Genomic DNA, 23,714 nt, shown 5'->3' with positions numbered 1-23,714 from the left:
GGAGCTCTGCTGCGTGTGAAATCATAGACTGGAGCACCACTTTCCTCCTGAAATCACTGACACCAGCACAGTAGCACAACAAGCCTCAATGACCTTTGCACATACATTAGATTAAATCCTAATCCTGCTGCCATGACCGTCCAAGCCCAGTCTGCCAAACTAGCACCATCTTGTTGCAAGTCTGCAACACACCAGCCCTTCACCAGGAGGAATCTCTAATAACTATCATCAGCATTACTACTATCAATATTAACACAACACAGGTGCCACCAATAACACACCACTACCAATATCACACTATCACCACTACCATGCTCCATCAATCCCACCTACAATATCACCACCACCCCCAAAGCCACCACCACCAAACACCATCAATATCACCAGCAAGACGCACTGTCAGTGTCTGTGGAGAGGCATCTGAACTCTGGCCCATCTTGTTGACTTTCAGGACTGGTTCCAAGAATTAGAAGGGGCAAATTGCCTGGCAACTCAAACGCAGTAGGGAACCACCACCACCGGTCGGTTCCTAAGGAGGGGGCCTCTTATCTCTTCCCTGATATTTTATACGCCTGTTGTGTTTCCTTAATTAGAAAACATATGCAAGTGACAGATTAGATATGAATCAATAGGCATGGCCAACCCTGATTTGACCCAAAGAATTGCACCTGCAGGACACATTTGAAATTGCAGTACTAATAAAGATGAGCCTGTTTAATTAAATGGGTTTGTCCTAAGCAGGTCATGCTTCCTTTTCATGATCCTGTCTTTCTGAGTAAATGATGCTGGGGAGCATTTTAGAAACCATGTCTGGTTCGTTGTTTGTTTTCATAAATGTAATCTAGTCTCTGTTCCATACACTAGACTTTATCTTGTGTTTATAGATGTGCAGTGAGATAATTACATTCTTAAATAGCAGTGGCTTGAGCACACCATGAAGTGGTGTTAGGTTGCCTGTAGCATGCTACACATGCTCTAGAAATACACAAACTAAATGAATAAACTAATCATACTATATCCTGTTTTCAGTTTTAAGATAAAAAAATGCTTTAAAGACTCATTTTCGTTTCGTCTGTTTTTTGCAGCTTTTTTAAACTGTAAAGCTGTTGGCGTTGGAGAGGTCCCTGAAAGAGAAGTAGAGAGGTCACCCGGAGCAGCAACTACACTTCTAACACCGCCTCCATCCACCAGTAAAGCTATCACCCTTCCATCCGTGGAGACCACAGCTACACCAACAGTGAACAAAACAACACCTAAAACTACACCCACCCCAAAGCCTACCACGCACACAACAAGCAATGTAACACAAGCACCTACCACGCCAGCAACCACACCAATGTCCACAACTGCATACACAACCACAAATTTAACCCAAGCACCTACAAGTCCATTAAATACAACAGTCCACACAACTGCACACACCACACAGCCTACGAACCACACAACTGCAAATTCAACACAAGCACCAACAGAGCCAACTAATACAACAGCCCACACAGCTAACACAACAGCCCACACAGCTAACACCACAGCCCACACAACCTCAGTGCCTACAAACCACACAACAGCTAATTCAACAGTAAGACCCACTCTGCCAAGCAACATAACCACCACTATTCCTGCCAACCACACAACAACCGCTCCAGCCAACTTAACGACACACACAACAGCAAATGGCACTCACACTACCACCCACATAACCTACATACCAACGCCTACATACTCACCGAAACCCTCTCCTCCTGCTACTGGAAACTACTCTGTCTCAGAAAAGGGTGCTAACTGTATTATGGCACTTATGGGACTTGAACTAGTTATTCATGCCAAAGAGGTAAGTTAATTGTTTTTGAACATTCTTATTTATTTATAAGTGTTATGATTATTTTTCTCATGTAACTTTATGCATTTCCATTGAATCGGAGAACATATATAACTTTAAGTACAGCTGCTAACCATGTTGCCTATGGTGCTCAGATGTTTAAGTCACCAATAAGCAAGGTTTAAAGATCTTATTTGAAGATGAAGATGCATTCATGTTCGCATATATTCGTTATTCCAATACAGGTTTAATTGTTTTCATACTTGTTAGATTTTTGTGCACATCTTTTGCCATATTTACTTGGCAAAAACTATTGAAGTTACATCTGTTATTATGTTGGATATAGGTTTGTTTCAGTGGATACATACAGCTGGCACCAGATGCCAGATGTACTAAAAGACTGGCTGTAAAAAGTGGTTGCAAATTGTGCATTGACTTTTTGCCACAAGTCTTTTAATTTCGCAAAGGATCTAGGGCCATATGTACGAACACTTTTTCCCAAAGACACAGAATGGGTAAAAACCTTTGCTACATCTGGCCCCTAATGTGCTAACCGCTAACATCACAACATCTCACAATGTAATGATTATTAATTAGGTAGGTCCATATTTGTGACTCAATGTGATTGGCTAAAAGCACAGCCATCGTGGCCTTCAAGGAACCACAGACCACTAGTACTGTGGTTGCATTCCCAAATGAAATATTTTTTAAAGCGGGCCATGTTAAAAGGTTTGAATGGAACCAGTGCTGCTTTAAACAAAAAAAAAAAATCAATTTGTGAAAACAGGTGGAAGCAGGCAGTGGTCTGTGGAACTGCTGCCTACTTCCCAGTAGGGTGCAACACCATTCACTTGGTACCCCATATCCTCTGCAAATCAGTTACCACCTAATTTGAGTAGTCAGTAATCGATCAGTGTTTCGCAACCATAATAACAATTATTAGAGTATACTCCTCTAACGTCACCTTTCTAATTGTAACTCCAGGTGGGCCGGTAAGTCATTTTGCGAGTCGAAAATCCTTTACCAAGTCGGAAATACATATCAAAAAGCCAATTTCTGGTTGTGAACCCTGAGTGATATTGTGAATCACAAAAGTCGTGATCTAAAAATGGCAAAGAGCATCCGGCCTCAGACTCTCAATCATTTTGGTGCACTTAGTTAAAGTTAGGTGCATCAACAAACAGTTGCAGGTATCATTTTCCAGATCCTTATGGAATCTGTGATTTACACTCACTGATGGTGGTACAGCTGATGGAGTTAGTGTGGTCGATTTCCCAGCGCTGGAAATTTACGATTAAGAGCATGAAAAGGGACAGGGGCATTGTGTAAACTTAATGGCAATACAAATTATTACTAATGTCCACATTTAGGGGCATATTTATACTCCGTTTGCGCCGAATTAGCGTCGTTTTTTTCGACGCAAATTCGGCGCAAAACTAACGCCATATTTATACTTTGGCGTTAGACGCGTCTAGCGCCAAAGTATGAGGAAAGAGCGTCATTTTTTTGCGTGAACGCCTTCCTTACGTTAATGAGATGCAATGTAGGCGTTCCCGTCTAAAAAAATGACTGCGCCGCAAATGCGTCGTATTTATACTCCCGGGCAAAAATTACGCCCGGGAGTGGGCGGGGCAAAAAACCCTGCATTTGCGCCGGATTTTAGCGCCTGGGTCAGGGCAGGCGTTAAGGGACCTGTGGGCTCAAAATGAGCCCACAGCTGCCCTCCCATGCCCCCAGGGACCCCCCCTGCCACCCTTGCCCACCCCAGGAGGACACCCAAGGATGGAGGGACCCACCCCAGGGACATTCAGGTAAGTTCAGGTAAGTATAATATTTTATTTTTTTATTTTTATTTTTGGCATAGGGGGGCCTGATTTGTGCCCCCCTACATGCCTCAATGCCCAATGACCATGCCCAGGGGACATAAGTCCCCTGGGCATGGCCATTGGGCAAGGGGGCATGACTCCTGTCTTTACTAAGACAGGAGTCATGTAAATGGCGTCTGGGCGTCGTTAAAAATGGCGCAAATCGGGTGGAGGCGATTTTTTGCGTCAACCTGACTTGCAATATTTTGTGGTTTTTTTCCACGCACACCAGGCAGCGCCGGTCTGCTTGCGCCGGCTAACGCCATTCAATAAATACGGCGCCCGCATGGCGCTTCAGAATGGCGTTACCGCCATGGTCATCCGCCGGTTCTCCGTTCCGCCCGCCAGGGCGGAGATGACCGCTGGGCTGGAGACCTGGGTCTCCAGCCCGGCGGCTGTCACTAGACCGCTGGCGGTATTTTGACCCGGCTTACCGCCGTGGATTTCCAGCGGTTTGAACCGCCATGAAATCCATGGCGGTAAGCACTATCAGTGCCGGGGAATTCCTTCCCTGGCACTGATAGGGGTCTCCCCCACCCCGACTCCCTCCCCTACCCCCCCCACCACCCCTGCCACCCCACAAAGGTGGCAGGGCCCCCCTCCCCACCCCGACCCCCAACATCACATCACCCATACCCACACGACACGCACGCAGGCACCACCTACACACTTACACGCACACACGCCGACATACATTCCTACATCCACACACACAGTCAGACACGCACACCCACATTCAAACATACACGCACACATCCATACAGACATACCCACAGACATACACGCACTCATTCCCATACACACAACACCCCCGCAAGCATACACGCACTCACACACCCCCTCTACATACACAACGCACACCCCCATGCACCCACACAATACCCCCCTACCCCCCTCCGCTCACGGACGATCGATTTACCTGGTCTGACGATCCTCCGGGAGGGGAGGGGAGCCATGGGGGCAGCTCCGCCGACACCACACCGCCAACAGAACACCGCCACAGCGAATCACAGGATGTGATTCGCTGGGCGGTGTTCTGTTGGCGTGGCGGTGGATGTGGAGCAACCTCCACTTCCCCGCCTCCCGCCAGTATGGCTGTTGGCGGCTCTCCGTCCGTAAAAGGAGGGAGAGCTGCCAACGGTCATAATAGGCCGAGCGGCAAACCGCCACCACTGGCGGTCTTCCGCACGGCGGTCAAAATGACCCCCATAGTGTTAAAATGCATTATAGGACAAGCAGTGTGTATGAGAAGGGTCTAAGGGGCTTTGGAAAGGGATGGGAATGCTGATTGGTGGGTTCTAAGTAACGGAAAACACATTACTTTTGTAAAAAAAAACATTTGGAGGACTTTCAAAACAGAGAGAGTGTGTGAGCATGTCCCTATAAGATGCTGGATAACGTCTGTCACACATTTGACAATACTTGCTTGCTAGTATTCATGGATTTAGTTGCTGGGTGTAAGAAATTGGGATGCTGGCTGAGGGGGGTGAAACCCAACTCAAGCAGAAACCACAGTCCTTGCCAGGGTAAAGATACAAGCAAACCCCAAATTTACTTTTGCTTGACTCGTTTGTAGCTTGGCACTATTTATTGGAACAATCTTATTTTTGCATAAAAACATGTGCTGCAATTATTAGGCAAATGAGACACAACATGGGAGCCAGCATTATAAAAATGGTGAAAAAGATAAGCAGTTAAGCCATGGTAATGTTATTGTGTTGTTACTCTCCTATTTGTAACTACTTACACTATTGAGAGCATCGTGGGAGAACCCTCTGCCAGATCAAATGGAACAGCCCGACCCCCCCATGCCTGGGTAAGTTGTACTGGGAAGCCAGGAAGGCGGTCTGGTATTGTGTAGGCTATTGTCCTGTGAAGTTAGCGGTCAGGATCACTATCACAGTCAAGTTCCATGATAATACAAGCAGTGTTCCTCTGCAGAAAGTGGTGCAGAGGAAGTTTGTGTAATAAAATCAAAGTCACACTGTGTCAGAGGTGCAGGCTCGATGCTGTGATATGTCTGCAAGTGTGGTGCTCTCTCCACAGGCAAACAGAATACTTAGGGCATCGTGAGCTGTGTGCTGAGCCTTTGACTGAGTATACAGACTAGATGGCATCAACACTTACAAGAAATGAGCATCATGTAGAGTGATTTCTCAGTAAGTCGTCGCATGAATGAAAAGGCATGTAAAAGGTTACCAACATACCTCTACTCGGACCCGATTGACATGCGCCGTCCTCATGGCTCAATCCATGCTCCAACTATCCTTTTCATAGAACTATTGGGTTTAATATTTAGAGGTTAGGGTGAAAACCTGCACCCATATGTTAATGATAGTCAACTGATTCTAAAGCATTAAACATTTAAATCTACTCCAAGATCCTGCCTCTCCTGACCTTAGTCCTGGATAGAGGAAAACGTCCTCCTCTTAAACCCAGAAAAAACAGAATTCCTTCTCCTCATTGAAAAACAGCTTAATTCTTTTCTCCTGAGCCTTCTAAACCTCAGAAGCTTCACTGATGCTTCTGCACCATCAGTTGTCCACCACTAACCTTACTGTCACACTTATACCACACATTAAGTCCAGAACCACTCACTGATTATTCACTTCTTCCACCAGGAGTGCCCCACAGTGTCCTAGGGCTTGTTTTTTTAACAAATATTGGGACTTACCTTTACAGTTTGTGCACACCCAAAGACTAATCACGGTAATCACAAACCTTTCCATTACCCATTTGCACCCTTGAAATAGTCAGACATGTAATTTTATTACATCACTTGTCCTTTGGTGGGATTGACAAGCCATTTAAAAAATACAAATTTGGTAAAATAATAGAGGGTGCAAACCAGCTAGCAGTGTCTTCGGAGAAATAGTATCAGGGTAGCAAATACTACCCCTACATTAAGCTATGTGTCCACGATATTAAAAGGATATTTAACCTTTACACAGTGGTAGTAGTCACTTTGCCATTATATGCGGATCAGAGTTTCCATAGGAAGAACATTATTTGTTTTGGAAATTACTTTGTGTTGTTTGACAAATTTAATAAATGTTCTAAAAGAAAAGTTCATTCACCTCAACTCCTTCATGGAAAGCTTTGGGATGATCCATAAGAGGTTGGGGGTGAGAAAACGGGGGTTCCCAAAACACTTTTTCCCCCATGTATTTTCCATTGGCAAGCACAGACAACGATACAAAAAAAATGTCTGCACAGAATTACCAAAAAGTTACTTAGAAAGTGTGATTTGGTGTAATCTGTTAATGAGTTTTTGAGACATTACGGTTAAAAATGTATAGATATATTGACCGTCTGCTTCAAAGGCCACAAACTGTGCAGTCTGCCTTGGATTCACATTATTTCTCAGGGACACAATACTATATCATCCCCTCCTTTAGTCACCTAGATGCCCCAACACTTGAAGGGGGAGCACGCTCTATGGAAGAGAACTAGGTACTCTAGGCCATGTGGTTGTTTGAGAATAAATGACTGCACCATTGAACTGTCCTGTGAGACCATAGATAAAAAAATAGAGCATTTTGATTGTTTGCAAGGGCTTTTTCTCCCGCATGACTGAGTGCTTTAATTGGTTGGTTGCAATACTTCCTGCAATAAACTATCTTAACTACAACAGAGGAACCATTGCAGCATGGAGCAAAGGAGCCTACATTGGTGCCAGGCGGCCCAGAGTGCGTCAGTGCAAGAAGGGAGCTGAACTATGTCATATTTTTGTAACTATAGCACAGTTCTGCTCTCTCCCTTTCACACAACGCAGCACAGCTCCTTCCGTTACTGTGCTATATTGCTTGAAATCTTAGGGAATCCAGGCCTTGATCATAGAGTTGTGTAGTGTAATTGTATAGCATATTTCGGACGAATCAAGAGACACAGCACAAAATAAAGCGGTATTTGACATTTTTTATAATATCTGATAATAACCTAGGTATGACCTGTTGTATTCACGCTAGAACATAAAGTTACTTCCTTTGTACTTTCTTTTTGTCTTGCAGGATAGTTACTTCAATATTGCACCCAATGAAACAGTGCAATCTGGAAGTTGTGGGACTTCCAGTTCCAACCTTAACATAACATTTCATGGAGGATTCATAAATTTCAACTTCATGAAGGTAGGTGGAAATATGTTTGCGTGTTTCCTATTCTGCTCTTTTTCATTTTGAGATGATCCATTAATAAAGCATCATGATTTTATTCTACCTGCCTATTATTTTAACATTTAGGAAGACTGCAAAACAGCTGTTTTTTTTAGTGTTGGGTTTTGGTTTCCATGTTGTGGAAAGCCTTCTTAGATATGTTCAAGAGTTGATATAAAAAAGAAAGTACTATTTGGGGGCAGCAGAAGGGGACCACTCCGTTGTAGTGAACAAATTTTGGCTTGTGTGATCCATGTAGTGAGGCACAAGCCCATACTTTTGCATTGGCTCTGCCCTTTCTTCGGTTTAATTTTGAATTGGGATCCCAGAGGCCCTTGGCGGGCTCTGCAGTGATCAATATTTGTTAAATCAACATTTGCTTAAGTGTATTCTGTCTCTTGCAAACACTTTTTGACGGCTTGCATTTCTTGATTTCAAAGACAGAGGTAGTCACGCCTCAGTTCAAGTTCTTGGCTATCATTAGCAAAACATAATACGATCAATCAAAATCTCCAGTTAATCGCGTCTTATCATTAACGTAGAAACTGAACACAATGGGAGGTTGGGGGGACTCGTGTGGAACTCCACATGATTAGATTCATGTGATAAGTGCATTGCAGCCCGCTTGTATCAGGTTCTATTTAAATTTAGAGTAATTCCTGACATGAAAAGTAGAACCTTGAGCCTAGTGTTCTACACTTAGCCACTGCTGGTTTGCTGTGGAGAGCAGACTTCGCCAGTCCCAGTACATCACTGGTGGTATGTCCAGCATTGATTGATGTAAGACTTTTTGCCACTCTATCATTAAAGCAGATTTCTGGAAGTGGTAATATGCGGCAGCAGAAAGTAGCAGAAGTAGCAACACACAAAGAAACATGAGTGCATTGTGCTATTTTGTTCGTGTTGTATTTATGTGTTGAATTATTTTTTTGATGTAGCAAGATGTTTCTTGCTGTTATTGTGTTGTGCTGGGGTTGTGCATTTGTCGTATTTTGTTGTTGGTTGTTGAAAAACTAATGTGTTGTAGTAACATGCTGTTTTGTGTTAAGATTTTGTTGTAAATAGATTAAACAAGACCCTGCTGTCCAGGTTTCATTCTTTTGTTGCTTATGATACTGCTGGTGGCATTAAGATTAAGGCTGGTGCAAATCTGGCTGGGTCACACCATGAGTAGGAGTGAGATTGCCTTGTAGTGCCACCAGGAATATAGGTGCTGTCAAGGGATTTCATTTCTCCATTCACCTGTGGCTCCTCAGTTTTAGGAAACCAGAGACTGAAGATTTCCCACTACATTGTGTGTGAGCTAAACTCACTGATCCTGTCAGCATCTGCCTGCTGCCGCGACCTAATGGAGATGTGAGACAGTCAATGTTTCCATCTACTTTCTGGAAGGGTCCCCACACGTCTAATTCATCTTCAGCCTTTCAGGCCCCCGGTTAGTTCCTAGAGCATGCAGCTTGAGTACTCATTCATTCATCCTTTGGACTTGTCTAGCCAAACATTTCCATTGTCTTTGCCTACCCTGGCTATTTTCTCTTCGCTGTACTAGAGACCTGGCTGCTTCAACGACCACAAACTGTGCAGCCTGTCTTGGATTCACATTATTTCTCAGGGACACTATACTACAACATTCCCTGCTTTAATCGCCTACATGCCCTAACACTTGAAGGGGAGCACGCTCTCTGGAAAAATACTAGGTACTCTAGGACACATGGTTGTTTGTGCGTAAAGGAATGCACTATTGCACTGACCTTTGCCTCCCTTGATGTATAGACAATAAATCTTGTTAGTTCCATAGATACTTTCTCATTTTAGCTGCCATTTGTGTGTGGTGTGCATGTATGCATGCGTGTGTGCGCTTGTGGGTCTGTGTGTCTATGTGTCCATGTGTCTATGTCTGTGTGTCTATGTGTCCATGTGTCTATGTCTGTGTGTCTGTGTGTGTGATAACACCAGGTGTTGACTTTCCTTTCAGGTGTTTGCTCACTCACATGGTTCGTGCTAGTCCCTGTATGGACATTATCTTTGGCAAACACCCACTATCCTCACACAACCAACAAGGGACTGGAAACCCTCCATAAATTGCATTAGCGACACCGTAGTTTATTTTTCCTTCTAGATGTGTAACTGTACCGTTCCATCACTGAGCCCAAGCTACCTCTTTGAGGATGGTGTGACAGAAACCTTTGCCTGTGAGTGCCAAGAAGTCTACCCAAACATGTTATATTGTAACAGTAAAACACCTTGTGGGTGCTTTGGCTTTTGGAGTCTCATCTGCATAGTAACACATGTATACATTGTAAATGGACATTGACCAATGCTAAAACATGCTTGAGTCTGAAAATGTGTACAAGGCACTGTACTGAACAAGGTCAGAAGCCTAGGAAAAAGTTCAATCATCTGCATTGTAGTGGTAGGGCGCTTTACAAACCTTAAACTTTTGGGCACTGATTGCTAGTTACACGGTGCTGCTCGGTTGCAAACTCTTTACCCCTAACTACTGTTTACTGCACAGGGACACCCTCCACTACTGTGAACTTATGAGTTAAACCCTCTGGAATGGAGAATAACTGTGCAGGCTGCGTAGTTTTCCCTTTTCGGAGAGCGCTGAGTGCACACAGTTTCCACCTGCTCTAAGTAGGTGGTGAATGTGTGTGGGGCTCCTGTATGGGGGGAGGGGGAGAGGAGTATGAAGGAAAGGAAGGAGAGGGGAAAGGCAGGGAATGGGAAGATTAGTTCTGGCAGGGGGGTGAGGATTGAATGATCTACCCTTGCCATGGAAAAAAATGGTCGGGGTAGAGCCGGGGACTGCTTGGCTGGGCAGCTGCTGCTGTCAGAGCCTCATGTAGTTTTGATTAAAATTGTGTCGGATGGACTAAGCCAGTTGTGATCACGTGGAGTGGTATCTCACCCAGGGATACTCCTCTGCCTGACCCGTAATCATTCATGCCTATAGGCAAAAGGAGAGAGATTTGGCTGGGCGCTAGATTAATACACTGTCTTTGCTGTTGATCCAACAACTTCAAGGTCTGTCCACTAATTTACATGTTGGTTAGAAGATAAGGGGCAGACTTGACATTTAAAAGTATACAAACGTCCTCAAAAAACCATTATGTCAGCCAATTAGTTTGCTCTGTGCAGTCTTTTGTGCACCTGAGCACACATACTCCAAGCATTCCTTGCAGCCTTAAACTAATATGAAAGTATAGGTAGGTGGTCATGTTTATATAGCAATGCTAAAGAATGTAATGTTTGAGCCATTGATTTCATGCTGTGCTGTCTACAATGCGGAACAAATACAGTGAACAAAACCTGAGCCTCATACAGTATTTGAGTGCAAATAGTAACTACTGTTAGGAACCTACCCAAAATAAATATCTCCAACAAGCACCGGGTCCCATATTACAAAGTGGGCACACAGCCATGGTGTGCCCAGTGATGCACGTTTATCTGGGTGTGCTGGGCGCGTACTTCGATAGCGCATCCTATTATACTGAGGCATAAGTTTGCAAAGGCTCTGATCTGTCACAAATGATGCAAAATAATGGAAACCATTGACATTTGCTTTCCAGTGCAAAATGTACTTTACACTGGAAAGGTTCATTTTCCTCTGTGCAAAATTGTTTTGTTTGCATCAAGGTGGTGGAACTGGGGTGTTATGTGGGTGAACCAGTGCAAATACCCATACATTTTAATGCAAAGCTGAATGTACTATGATAGCCAGACTGGGCTTTGCCTAATAACCTAATGCCTCCTTGAAGTTAACAAAGGGAAATATGTTTATTCCTCAAAAAACCTACATGTTGCATGTGCAGTGATTGCAGAGTATACATCTAGAGCATGGGATCCTGCCGAAACGTGTCTAATTGTAGGAATTTTACTAGACAGATATGCTTCCAGTACAAATCCTAAGCCAAACAGGGCACTCTCACCTCTGATCAAGGTGCCAGGCTGTGCGTCGTGCAAGGTAGTCTAATGAAAGCGCCAGTGTGGCGATGACAGTAAAGTAAATATTAGGAGTACACTAGGAGTAGGCAACAGAGAGTTCAATCGAATTGGTCATGGCGGACGGAGGAAGAGACCAAAGTAAAAACATGTTGAGAGAAGGGTGCTTGGGCTTCAGACAATAGAAGTAGACATGAAGATAAGAATAGTATGGAGCACAGTGGAAGGAAGCAGTGGCTAGGAGAGCCGCTGGGTTCAAAGGCAGTCCATCGCATGGGTCCCCTGGGCATTAATGCGTGTAATTGTAAATGAGGTGAAGTGGATCCCTAAACCACTGAGCTCCATTGTAACTGCATTGTTATAATTATTTTAGCTACCTTCCTGGTCAAAGAAGGGGAATGGAAGTAAAGATTGAGAGGGGGAGGGGGGCAATAGGAGTAGAATCAATCAGCAGAGAAAGAGGACAGAAGCAGCTCCACATGAGTGTAATGAGGACAGCTGGGTATGAGACTGGGACCAGGACATGATCTCTCTTTTCCCCATGTGAGAAAGACGTCACAGTACCAGGGCAACAGGCATTAAACGGGCCCCAGCTGCTGCAGGTATCAGCAGATCTTCCCTTTATCCAGCTGTAGACTGCAGCTCATGGTGGTTCCTAGTGCACAGCCTAGAGGGGATATGAAGATCCAGTGCCTGACAAATTAGTCTTGTGTTCTAAACAGCCTATTTCCATGTTACTGATGCATTCTATCCATCAGGACTTCCACAACAGTGATCCAAATTTAGGAAAAGTTGAAGGCTCACCTCCTCAAAGAATACATCACACCACAGTGCCTTAACTGCCCTCAAACAAGCTACCTCTCCTATACCTTGTTGACATTATGCTTATATTTAACACTGCACAGCGCACCACTTCCCTTTGGCTAGGTGCACGCTATAGAAATACTACAAAGATACATACAAACATACATTCTATGTCAAGATTCATGCCTTGTCCTTGTATTGTGTGGTGTAATCTGAGTACATCAGAGTTCTCCTGCCCCTTTTGGCTTACACAAATCAGTAATTGTGAGGTCTAATGGCAACTGTTAAAATCAGGTATCCAACAAAACAACTTTGAATAGCTTCCCTGCCTAAGGTTGTACACAACACTCCTGCTGGCCCATTTATCTGAGCAAAAAGGGACATTATTTATCCTGCCTGAATGTCTGACAGTTTACGATAAATCAAAAGTTAGCAAGTCCTACATTGTTGCCACATCTAACCTTCATTCAGCAGTAAGTGGGATGAATTGTAAGGAGGGAAGACTTAAGTTTAACAGGCCCAACAAGCCCACCAAGTCCGTTATTTGCAACCCAGATCATATTGCACCTGGTGCCATGATTTCTCCTGGCTGACAATTAGGGGGCCTTGCCTGTCATCACCATCACTTGACTTCTGTACCAGTCAGATCCGGGAAGTCCTAAACAGAAGCAGTAAGCAAGAGGAAGACTAGAGAGGGAGAGAGAAGTTGAGTTGGAGTAAAATGTCAAGCCAGACCTAGTTTCAGAGGCCCCCCTGCTGCCTGCCTCTCCCACCAGACCAGAAAAAGGATTGCGTAGTTGGGGGCACATGAAGATGGATTGAGGGCAGTTAAAATTCACGGAGCACAAAAAAATGTTGATAAACTTTGTGATGTTTTGCCTAACTAATAAAAATTTTCTGTTACAGGAGCAATACTTTAAACAGATACATGAGACGGCCATGGGTACCTGCTTCACCACCAGCTACATGAATCTTTTCATGGGCTGGTGGGAGAGGCAGGTTGCATGGTCAGAGCCCAGTGCTACCTGGGTTGGTGGGATTATAATCTGGTGCAGATTCATAGATGAACTATTTATAATTTGGAGAGGCACTGAGGACTCAGCAAGAGAATACTTGTTGATTCTCAATAATAATGATCTAAAGTTACATTTCTCATGAGAAATAAGTACAGAATCAGTGAATTTCTTGGACTTCAAGGTATTTGTAGATCAGAATAGGATTTGCACAACCCTCTATAGAAAGCCAACAGCAGGGAATTCCACCTTACATGCAACAAGTAGCCATCCTACTACTTTCAAGTGGAGCATCTCATATGGGGTGCTTCTACGCATGAAGAGACACTAGACAAAAGGAAGATTTTCGGATTGCAGATAAACAAGCAATCAGAAGATTTGAAGCAAGAGAGTATCCAAAGAAGTCAAAGACCAAAAGAGACATGATCTTTTTGTAGACAAAGCAAGGAAGACAGATGACAGGACGCAGATTAGATTGATAACTGGCTTTTTCAATAATGCGGATGTGATTAGTAAGGTTTTCAGAAAAAACTGGCATGTTTTAAAATCTGATAACATAAAAAGGACAGATCTACCGGAATGTCCTTTAGTGATGTGCAGGAAAGGGTGATCAATCAAATTACAACTGGTAGAAAGCCATTTCTCCCAATGGAAAATGCCCACCGCCATCATTGAGATTACTGTTTTTTTCCCTTGCACTAAATGCAAAGCATGCAAGAATATCAAAAACATTTTGTCTTATGAGGTCCTTGGGTGCAAGATACCAAGGAGAATTATGAAGTTTATGACTTGTAATACCGCCTTCACAGTATATTGTTTGATTTACCCATGTGGGTTAAAATACATTGGCAGCACAATACACCCCTCAAAAAAATTGATCCTTGAGCATATGAGGGCCGCTACACATTGTGACACAACCTATCCGGTAGCGAGGAATTATGAAATATATCACGTCAGTGATAAGAACCACTTGTGATTTTTCTGTGTAGATCATGTACCTGGGGGGGGATAAGGGGACAGAGGGCAAAAACTGTAAAGATTAGAATCTCTATATATTATAGATTTGTAGACTAAAATACCCTTTGGTTTCAATAAGGATTAGGAACTTGCGGTACATTTGAGATAATCACATTAGACAATGTTGAATTAACAGAAGAAGTAAGGGAAGTACTGAAAGATGAGAGAAGGGGAAGGGAGTTGACTGATATCTGTGCGGCAGGTCAGTTTGAATATAGCAGAATTAGTCTTTTGGAAAGGGAAGGCGGCCCATCCAGGCCTTGACAGAATATATATGGACGTACTGAATGCTATAAGAAAATATTGGGTATTTTATACATATAAGCAGTATGGATTTAACATGAAATTGATAGATAGTGACCATTAGCACATCCCAGCCAAGTCTTTATAGACAATACGTGGACGCATTGAATGCTATGATTAAAGTTTGGCCACTTTAAAGACGTATGAATTTAACATGAAATTGATAGATATTGACTATCTGCATGAGCCACAATTCCAATAAATTGCAGCCCGCCCAAGAATATGGTTTTAGTATATAATTTTTATTTGCATGCTGCATGTAATATGCCTGGCAATGTGGCATTAATTTTGCTGATCCAGTGTTCTGTTCTTTCCTTCCTTTGGGTTTGAATTATCACCACTAGGAGTATTTAGTTTTTTAGGCACTGATGTATTAATGATTATCACGAAGCGTGTGTTCTGAGTGGATGACTGCCATTGCAAATATTATTGTATTAAGCATAATGTTGAAATATGTGGGATTTAATTTAATGTTTGAGGTGCTAGCTGAAGGTGGCGACCATTCTCGTAAAAGGATAAGTCCTTTCTTTCTCTCTCTCAAGTATTATGTGTTCTGAGCAATGACAAATGAATTATAAATGTAGCCTTCCATTACCCGAGAGTGCAGTGCTTTGGCTTCCTGGTGGAAAAGGTTTTATATATATATATATATATATATATATATATATATAACTTCTCCATGCAGTCACCTCACAGACTCATGACTCAGCAGCACAAATGATGTTCAAAATGTCCATATTTCTTTATTTCATTTCTTATATGTAGTGAACACCCATATATTATCCAAAAACGAGTGCAAGGCAAAATTACAAAAACATAAATGGCTGACACGTTTCGGCTGAACGCTATCCACAGAGCCTCTCCACACATCATGGTGGACACCATTAAAAAGATATATCATAGTCCTCCTGCCATGTCAATGGCCCCCAAATGCTAGTGCAGTATGCAACATGTATACATGGCACATTCCTTTCTCCATTTTCATACATCATACATCAATTCCAAAACAAATATTCAGACATTAGCATTTCACCTCCATATGCCGAAACACTTTCCTTTCAATTGTTGATCCAATATTCCACATACTTCACATATATTTCTTTATAAATATGCCTATATTAGTGCTACTCACATCTTAAATGCTATGATGACTGGCACCTTCTGCACCACTCCTTACCATTTCCTTAAAGGCATATTCTTCAATTCAAAGTGACCTCTGTGGGCAAATCACATCAGAGTAATAGCCCCCACTTATACCAAGGTGTACACCCACTCAAACGAGTGGCTTAGTTCATTCTCAATTTCAATGCGCTGTGCATGGTCTCCAGTTTAATGCACAAACGCAAAGTAATGTATGCAAAACGCTATGTGTCATTTGTATTTTCAACACAATCGTATTCCTATTGGTACCTTGTATATACCATATATTGTAATCCATCAACACATTTAACACCACCCCACAATGTTCTTTCTCAACCCTACTGTTAAATTCAAAGTGACTTGTGCTGTGCAAAATATACCACATCCTTAACCCTACAAATTTATACTTTTGCATTACCCAACTACAATCCAGCAGTATTTTGGATGTCGCCCCTCATTCTCCATTTTATATCATACTGTTGGTAGTAAAGTGACTTAGGCTGTGCAAATTTACCCACATCAACACCCCCAGGCACACAGTCTCAGACAGAGACCTATCTAAGTTTGTAACATATCTCAGTCCCCATCCCACTTCATTATTTATAACTCCAGTAATGCTAAATAACACAGACAAATGGCCAAAATAATGGAGTTATCTTCAAAAAGTCAAAGATACATATTCATGTTCTTTTGTAAAAAAAAAATACACTCATATAAAGTGCTCATTGTGCTCAACCTTGTAAAAAGACTAAAGTGGCTAAAGCCTTGTTCCTACACACCTAAACTTCAATGGGGAGGATTCACAGTATTCTGTTCCCCTTATGATGTTAGATTTACTAGATATTTATCTACTTTTCCACAGCCAAATGCTCCCAGTAGGGCAATGATCCTTTTCCTCCAGTTGCACATGAGGCTTGAAATGCTAAGGGAGCTGATCACTCCAGAGGTCCAAAGAATTGCATATAGGGCTTAGAATCCCGGAGAGACAACTAAACACTCCAAAGTACCGGAGGTGACTACTGCCTTTCTGTAGTATTCAATAAGCGGGTACTTACTATGGTACCAATATAATCTTTCTCTAAGCAGTATACATTACTTAATGTAAAGGTCCAAATAAATGCATATAAAACTTAGAACACTAAAGAGCGAACACTCCAAAGGACCTAAGGTGACAAGTGCCTTCCTGTGGTATTCAATAGACAGGTATTTAATATGGTACAAACATCATCTTTTCTTAGTGCTAACTCAGAGACTCTCAAAGGAGGTTGTCATTGTAATTCCCCTGAATTCATAGCTTAAATAAATATTTGAATAATCCAAGGAATCAAACGGAGCAGAAAAATAAACGGACAGTCCCAAAATGACAGTGCATATATGAAAGTCTTCACTTTTAAGAGTGCTAAAGGAGCTCAGAATCCATTAAACGAGGAGGTAATTGCCATTTCCCTGATCAAATAGCCCAAATAAGTGTTTGGATGATCTGAGACGTGAGGCGGAACAGATTAGATGAACAGGTAGTCCTAAAGTGACAGTGCATATATGAAACCTCATCACAGCACAATTAATCATGATTAATCATGACCCAAGCCCCGAGGAGGACCAGGAGGGAGGGCCTACTACACCAATGGCTTCTGATTATTACTCTTTCTGAGGGCCACGCATAGATCCCATTTGAACACCTCAACGTTCTTCCCAACCTAAAGATGGACATGCAACACAACATCAGTATTGTGTCCACATGGGGCCTCAGTGCCCAATAACATAATCAGACGTGACTTCTCCCTCCTTAGTTCTTTTTCTCTATCTCCTCCTCATGGGTAGACTCTTATGTGCTTAATCCCAAAATACCTAAAGGTGTCCAATGATCGTTCGTGATATCACTAAAAATAACAGGCGATGGGGTAGCTCCTATTGCCATTCTTGATGGTCTGAATATGCTGTAAAATCCTTAGTCTCAGTTTATTAATGGTGCTACCCACATACAGCTTGTTGCACCCACACATCACTACATAAGCTGTGTTACAAGTTATTCTGTCCTGTATTGTGATGCGACGGCCTTCAAATGTTTGATATTCCTTCTTGTTTATATCATATTGGCAAGCTTTACATGTATTGCACTTAACAAAACCTTTAGAACAGTTCTGTAACCAATTTTTCTCTCCACCAGGATCAAAGTAAGTACATGTCAATATATCACTCAGTGATTTATGCTTCTTGGATGTGATCCATGTTCCCGCAGAGACAATATCCCTCAAATGTTCATCTTTACTTAAAACATGGCAGTTTTTCTGTATGACCTTCTTTATACTAGATTGGGCCACATTATATTCTAAGAAGATCCTTTTAGTGCCATCATCTCTGGCCACCTTGTCATTTTGCACCATGCTATCCACTCCGAGCAAGAAAGCGACAGTCTTTTGCCATTTTTACAGCAAAATATTTAAGCATAAGATTAGCCTAGTGCCATCCTTACCGAGTTGTAAAATGACAAAAGCCTTTTACCATCCTAGGCACAGTATTGCAGCTTTGAACTGGTAAATACCATCCAAGCCGACCTGGAATGAGCAAAAGCAACCCCTGACATGTGTTTTTATGTCATTAGATCTCCCCAGAGGTTTAGCTTTGTCCAAACACAAGGGAGCACCTAGTATAAGTCAAAACAAAACCCAAGTTAGAGTGACCCATATATTATGCAAAGCAGAAGAAAGAACTCTGGGTAGTTCCTAAGTGTAAGTGGAGAGCAACTCCAGTATGGAGCACTCTGCAACACCAGTGACACTCTAGATTTGCTCACCTCAAACTCCTTTCTAGCAAAGTTTTTAAGCATAGGATTGGCACCATGCCATCCAAGCCGAGCTGGAAAGTGACAATGTCTTTTGGCATTTGTACATCAAAATCTTTAAGTATAAGATTGGCCCAGTGCCATCCTTGCCGAGCTGTAAAATGACAAAAGCCATTTACCACTCCAGGCACAGCATTACAGCTTTGGACTGGTCAAATACCATCCAAGCCAACCTGGAATGAGCAAAAGCAACCCCTGACACATGTTTCAATGTCATTACATCTCTTCAGAGAGGTTTAGCTTTGTCTAGACACAAGGGAGCACCCAGTGTAAGTCAAAACAAAACCCTTTCAGGGTTAAAGTGACGCATACATTATACAAAACCAAAGAGGGAACTCTGGGTAGTTCCCAAGTTTAGGTGGAGAGCAGCTCTAGTAAGGAGCACTCTGCAACACCAGCAACACTCTAGATTTGCTCACCTCAAATGTCTGTTTTTCTAGCAAAGGTTTTAAGCATAGGATTGGCACTGTGCCATCCATGCCAAGCTAGGAAGCGACAAAGTCTTTTGCCCTTTGTACAGGAAAACCTTTAAGCATAAGATGATCCCAGTGCCATGCTGCATAGCATTTCTAAAACCAATTGGGGGAAAGAATGCAGGTGCAGCAACAACACAGGGCATAATCACATAGAGCATTGGTGGGGGGAAGGGATATGAAGGGCACGGGGAGTGAAGGAAATGAAGACAGAGCAACTTGGAGGAGGGGGGGAAGCAAATAAACTCGAGACAGTGCAAGGTGGAGTTAAAGTGCACGAGAGAGCAGTCCACTGGGTAAACTTGTATAAAAGTAAATGCATAAGTAAGAGCAGCTTAATGGACAAGGTTGTGGAAAATTAAATTGTCATAATCTTATGCTGAGAAAAATGGGAATATACAGAAAATGAAAACAAATTCACTCTCATGGAATGTTTTTAGAAAAATGGAAGAAGGTTCCAGAGAAGCAGGCATATTTGTAAGGATAAAAGGAGCTAATAAGAAAGATGGAATACAGACTATGTTTCACAGTGAGGGGAAGCAAAGACTAGATGAATGGGCTTAAATAAACCAAACCAATGAATAGAGAGCACGAAAATAAGAGTGGCAAAACAAAAAGCCCATGGAATGCCGCAAGCAGAGTAGCTTTCAAGGTCATCTATTGACAAGTCCCCTATAATTCTTTTGCAACTGGACAACTAGATCAACATAAAAATCACTCAGAAAGACACATTGAGCAACTCATAGGTTGGCCCCTGGTGTCTGTCTGAATTGACATTCTCTCATTTATATATGATTGGTATTGACAATCTTGTGAACTTTATTTTGTTCAAAGAAATATGCAAGCACTATAACATTAAATCCCTCATCTTACACGTGTAATTACAGAATTTCTTGATGGTGATGACGATGATGACAGTTTGATTATTAAGAGTGCATATACCCAAGAAAAGGATGTCCTTGTAATAGCAGAAAAAGCCTTAGCCCAGCAATAACCAGAATTTGGCCAAAACAATAAAAATGAGGAAACTAGAAGTCCAGTGGGAGGCTGTTGAACCTGTTTAGGCAGCTGCTAAGAGCCCTACCTTACGAAATATCTAGGGAAAAGTTGAGGTTTGAGACATTTATGAAATCCAGTTAAATAGCTTTCTGACCGAAGAGTGAGAGGAGGGGCGTCCTGTCCTTTTGCCTGTTACCACGGAGAAAGCGTGGCCTCCAGTGCAACATTTCTGGAATTTAGTAATCTGGACATAAAACAGATATGGAGCAAAGAACCCTGATAAAAAGGCAGGGGACAAAAGAGAGGTCAGATAGTTCTGAGAGGTGAAGGAAAGGTCGATATGACAGAGACAGACAAGCTTAGAAAGACAACTACTCATAGGTTTTGATTCAAATTCCTTTCTACAAACATTGGTAGACAGGGATTTGGTCCAAAATCTTATGCCTCCTCCATGCAGTTCTCCTTCTTTTTCAAACGTGGCATGTGTGCTGCATTGTAGAGCACACATATAAAATGGGAAAAGCCTTAAAGCATAGTTCTGTACTGAAGGAACCCCTTCCAGTCCAAACCCATGCTTCAAACAATGAACATGCCCTTGCACTATGGCGCAAGGGGGTGTGTGGTGGAGCATGGCTGACAATAGTGCGCCACTCCAGGGGAGAGAAAAAAATGTGCCGTATTTTAGTATATGTGGCACTGTGCTGCTCTCAATACGCAGCACAGCAACTTTAGTGTAGCGTTGCCTGTCAAAGAATAGTCAAATCTGGACCCTAGTGTGAAGCAAACAGCATTGCAACCTGGCTAACAGAAAGAGAGACAGCCCTGCAAATAAGAGACTTAGGGGCATATTTAAGAGCCCCTAGCGCCATTACAGTGCCAGGTAACTTTTTACGCTTATGTGGTGTTAGAAAGCCCAAAACAGCACATCATATTTACAAAGAGGCGCAATGCATGCATTGCGCCACTTTGTAACCCTTTGCACTACATTATCTCTGCGTCAGACATAATGTTTGCAAAGTGGGCGTTCCCCCGTTAGGGGGGGCCAAAAAAATGGTTGAAGGAAAACTACGAGATCTACCTGCACCATTTTCCTGCACTTTTAACACCTGCTCAGAGCAAACGTTAAGAGGAGTTTCCATTGCTTACAAAGGGCCCCTGGGTGCTTTGCAGGATTAACGTCAGAATTGTTTACGCTAATCCCGCAAAGCTCTGGACTAGCATCAGATGCTAGTCCCCTAACTACCACTTTGGTGCGCTGTATTTTAAATACGGCGCACACATGGTGGGGTTAGGGGGGGCTCTAAGGGCGCAAGAAAAGTGGCGTTGCACTGTGTTCAGCGCCACTTTTCATAAATATGCCCTTACACTGGTCAAGCCTAGACAAAATGAGAGCTCTTAGTATGGTTTTCCTAGCCTATTAGGAAGGATTTTCTTAAAATCTTCAAATAGGAAGAAACAAATAGAAGTAAATTTGTTTAAGTGTTAATCAGGAGTAAGTTTGCATCAACGAAAAATAGAAATTTACAAAGAGGAACAGGCTGATGCATATGTGACAGACGTATTGTAAAGCGAAAACTTGGTTCCTTCTTTTTGTGTCACGTTGAATATTTTATCGAAAAAACAAACAGTGGGGAGCATGGGTGTCATTTAGGGGTCAGGCTTGCCCGTTGTGACCCCTGGCACTTCTGGCTTCAGAGTTAGCAAAATCAGTGCCTGTAACACAGCAGCAGCTCGTTCGGGTGGGGTTCCCTCTCCTTGTTTTTTGTCATTTTCTTATTACACTAATAGTGAACGGATTACATTATTCACTAATAGTGTAAAAAATGGAGTACATTAACTGGAATATGATCTTCCCTGGCAGTTAAGGTAAGTAGAAAAACGTGCTTTTAATTATTTGTTGTGTGCGTGCTTGCAGGTGAGAGTGTGTGTATGTGCGAACGTGTGTTAGTGAAGGTCAAAGGGCATGTGAGGTCACTTGCACTACCCCTGGCATCTTGATGAATTGGCGTCCATGTTCGTGAGAAGTGTACTTTGGTAACCAAACAGAGAGGGGCGAAATAAGAGCAAAGCACAGCGTCTAACTGAAACACCGCAGTAAATGAAAGCCAAGAAAAAAGCGGAAGCAAGAAAATCATTGACCTTTTCTAAATACTAAATATTGAAACCTCCCTACAGAACTATTTAAGGAAGTTGGTCGGTCACCGGAAGCGGAAGTATGTTTCAGCAGAGCCTTGCAACTTGAGAAAATAATCCCACATGTGGTGGAAAAGAGTCAAATCAGTGCTCAGCTCTGTCTTTACCATCTCTGGGCCCAGGCGTTCATTTCAGATGTATTAATCACTCGGGTACTAGTCGTGGCTCATTTATTTCAAAAGCCTATAATTAGGCTGGTCAATATTCTTCACCCAATTCCTACACAGTGAAGAAGATTTCTTACAGACCACATAATACCTTGAATAGTGGCCTAGATGAAACTTCGGACTCAGTGAGAAAGTTTCCTGTTTCTCCATTGTTTACCTCATTATCCGACACTAACTCAATGACTTGCTGTCACACCTATAACTTTGCTCTTCTCAAACTAATGGTCTTCCCTTTCACTGAGTTTATCTAAACCCCACTATCAATATTTAGTTTTGTCATTGCATTCTTCCATTGTTCAAAGGATTCATTCATTTTTACTTCTAGGCTTCAGAGAAGAGTTGACATGATATGTAACTGCAACCAGTACCATATTAATGTATCATTTGTGCATCCTTCAGAGGCTATGATATAGGTCCCTTCAAAGTTTTAGGATTAGCTCATTATAGCATCATTTCTGTTTGCATAGTTTCTAATAACAAAAAGCCTCTCTGAATGGGGGATACATTTTATGGACATTCAATAGGTGTGCCAAGAGAGATCAGTATGAGATAATATTCCAAAAGCAAACAATTCCACCAGGGAATAATTGAAGGTAGGGATGGTCTATTTAAATCTGGGGGGGAGAGGGTGAGCTCAACATTCATGCAGCTACAGTCAAAACCTACAAAGAGCGTTAGAGGGTTCAGGGTCATAACCGCTATTCACACAGAGTCAAGCCCAGTGCTTAATTTGTGCTTGTTGTTTCCGGTGCTGAGCACCGGGACTTATTTTTGAGGGCCGGAGCTTATTCTTCTGCCTCAAGCATTTGCTGCGAGCAAAAGACACATATGGGAAAGACGGAGGAAGAGAAAGACGGAAAAGCGTCACGAAGAGAGAAAGCAGAAAGCTGCAGGAGTGAGCTGTAGGAGCAAGGAGTGGCTGTAAATGGATTGAAGACGACTGAGATGGCTTTAGGATTACGCTGCCTCAGTATTCCCTGTTT

General features: G+C 42.5%; 1 protein-coding gene across 2 annotated transcripts in view; it reads left to right on the top strand.

Moving 5' to 3' along the window:
• Positions 1-23,714, top strand: part of LAMP3 (lysosomal associated membrane protein 3) — a 144,267-nt gene that overhangs the window by 60,725 nt on the left and 59,828 nt on the right. For both annotated transcript variants that reach the window (XM_069213106.1, XM_069213105.1), the window contains exons 2-3: positions 1,086-1,831; positions 7,695-7,811. In XM_069213106.1, coding sequence (XP_069069207.1) covers positions 1,086-1,831; positions 7,695-7,811 — 863 coding nt within the window. The remainder of the gene's footprint in view (positions 1-1,085; positions 1,832-7,694; positions 7,812-23,714) is intronic.

The sequence above is a fragment of the Pleurodeles waltl genome, chromosome 11 (assembly GCF_031143425.1).
Source record: "Pleurodeles waltl isolate 20211129_DDA chromosome 11, aPleWal1.hap1.20221129, whole genome shotgun sequence".
Taxonomy (NCBI): Eukaryota; Metazoa; Chordata; class Amphibia; order Caudata; family Salamandridae; genus Pleurodeles; species Pleurodeles waltl.
This window is presented reverse-complemented; position numbering and strand designations above follow the sequence as displayed.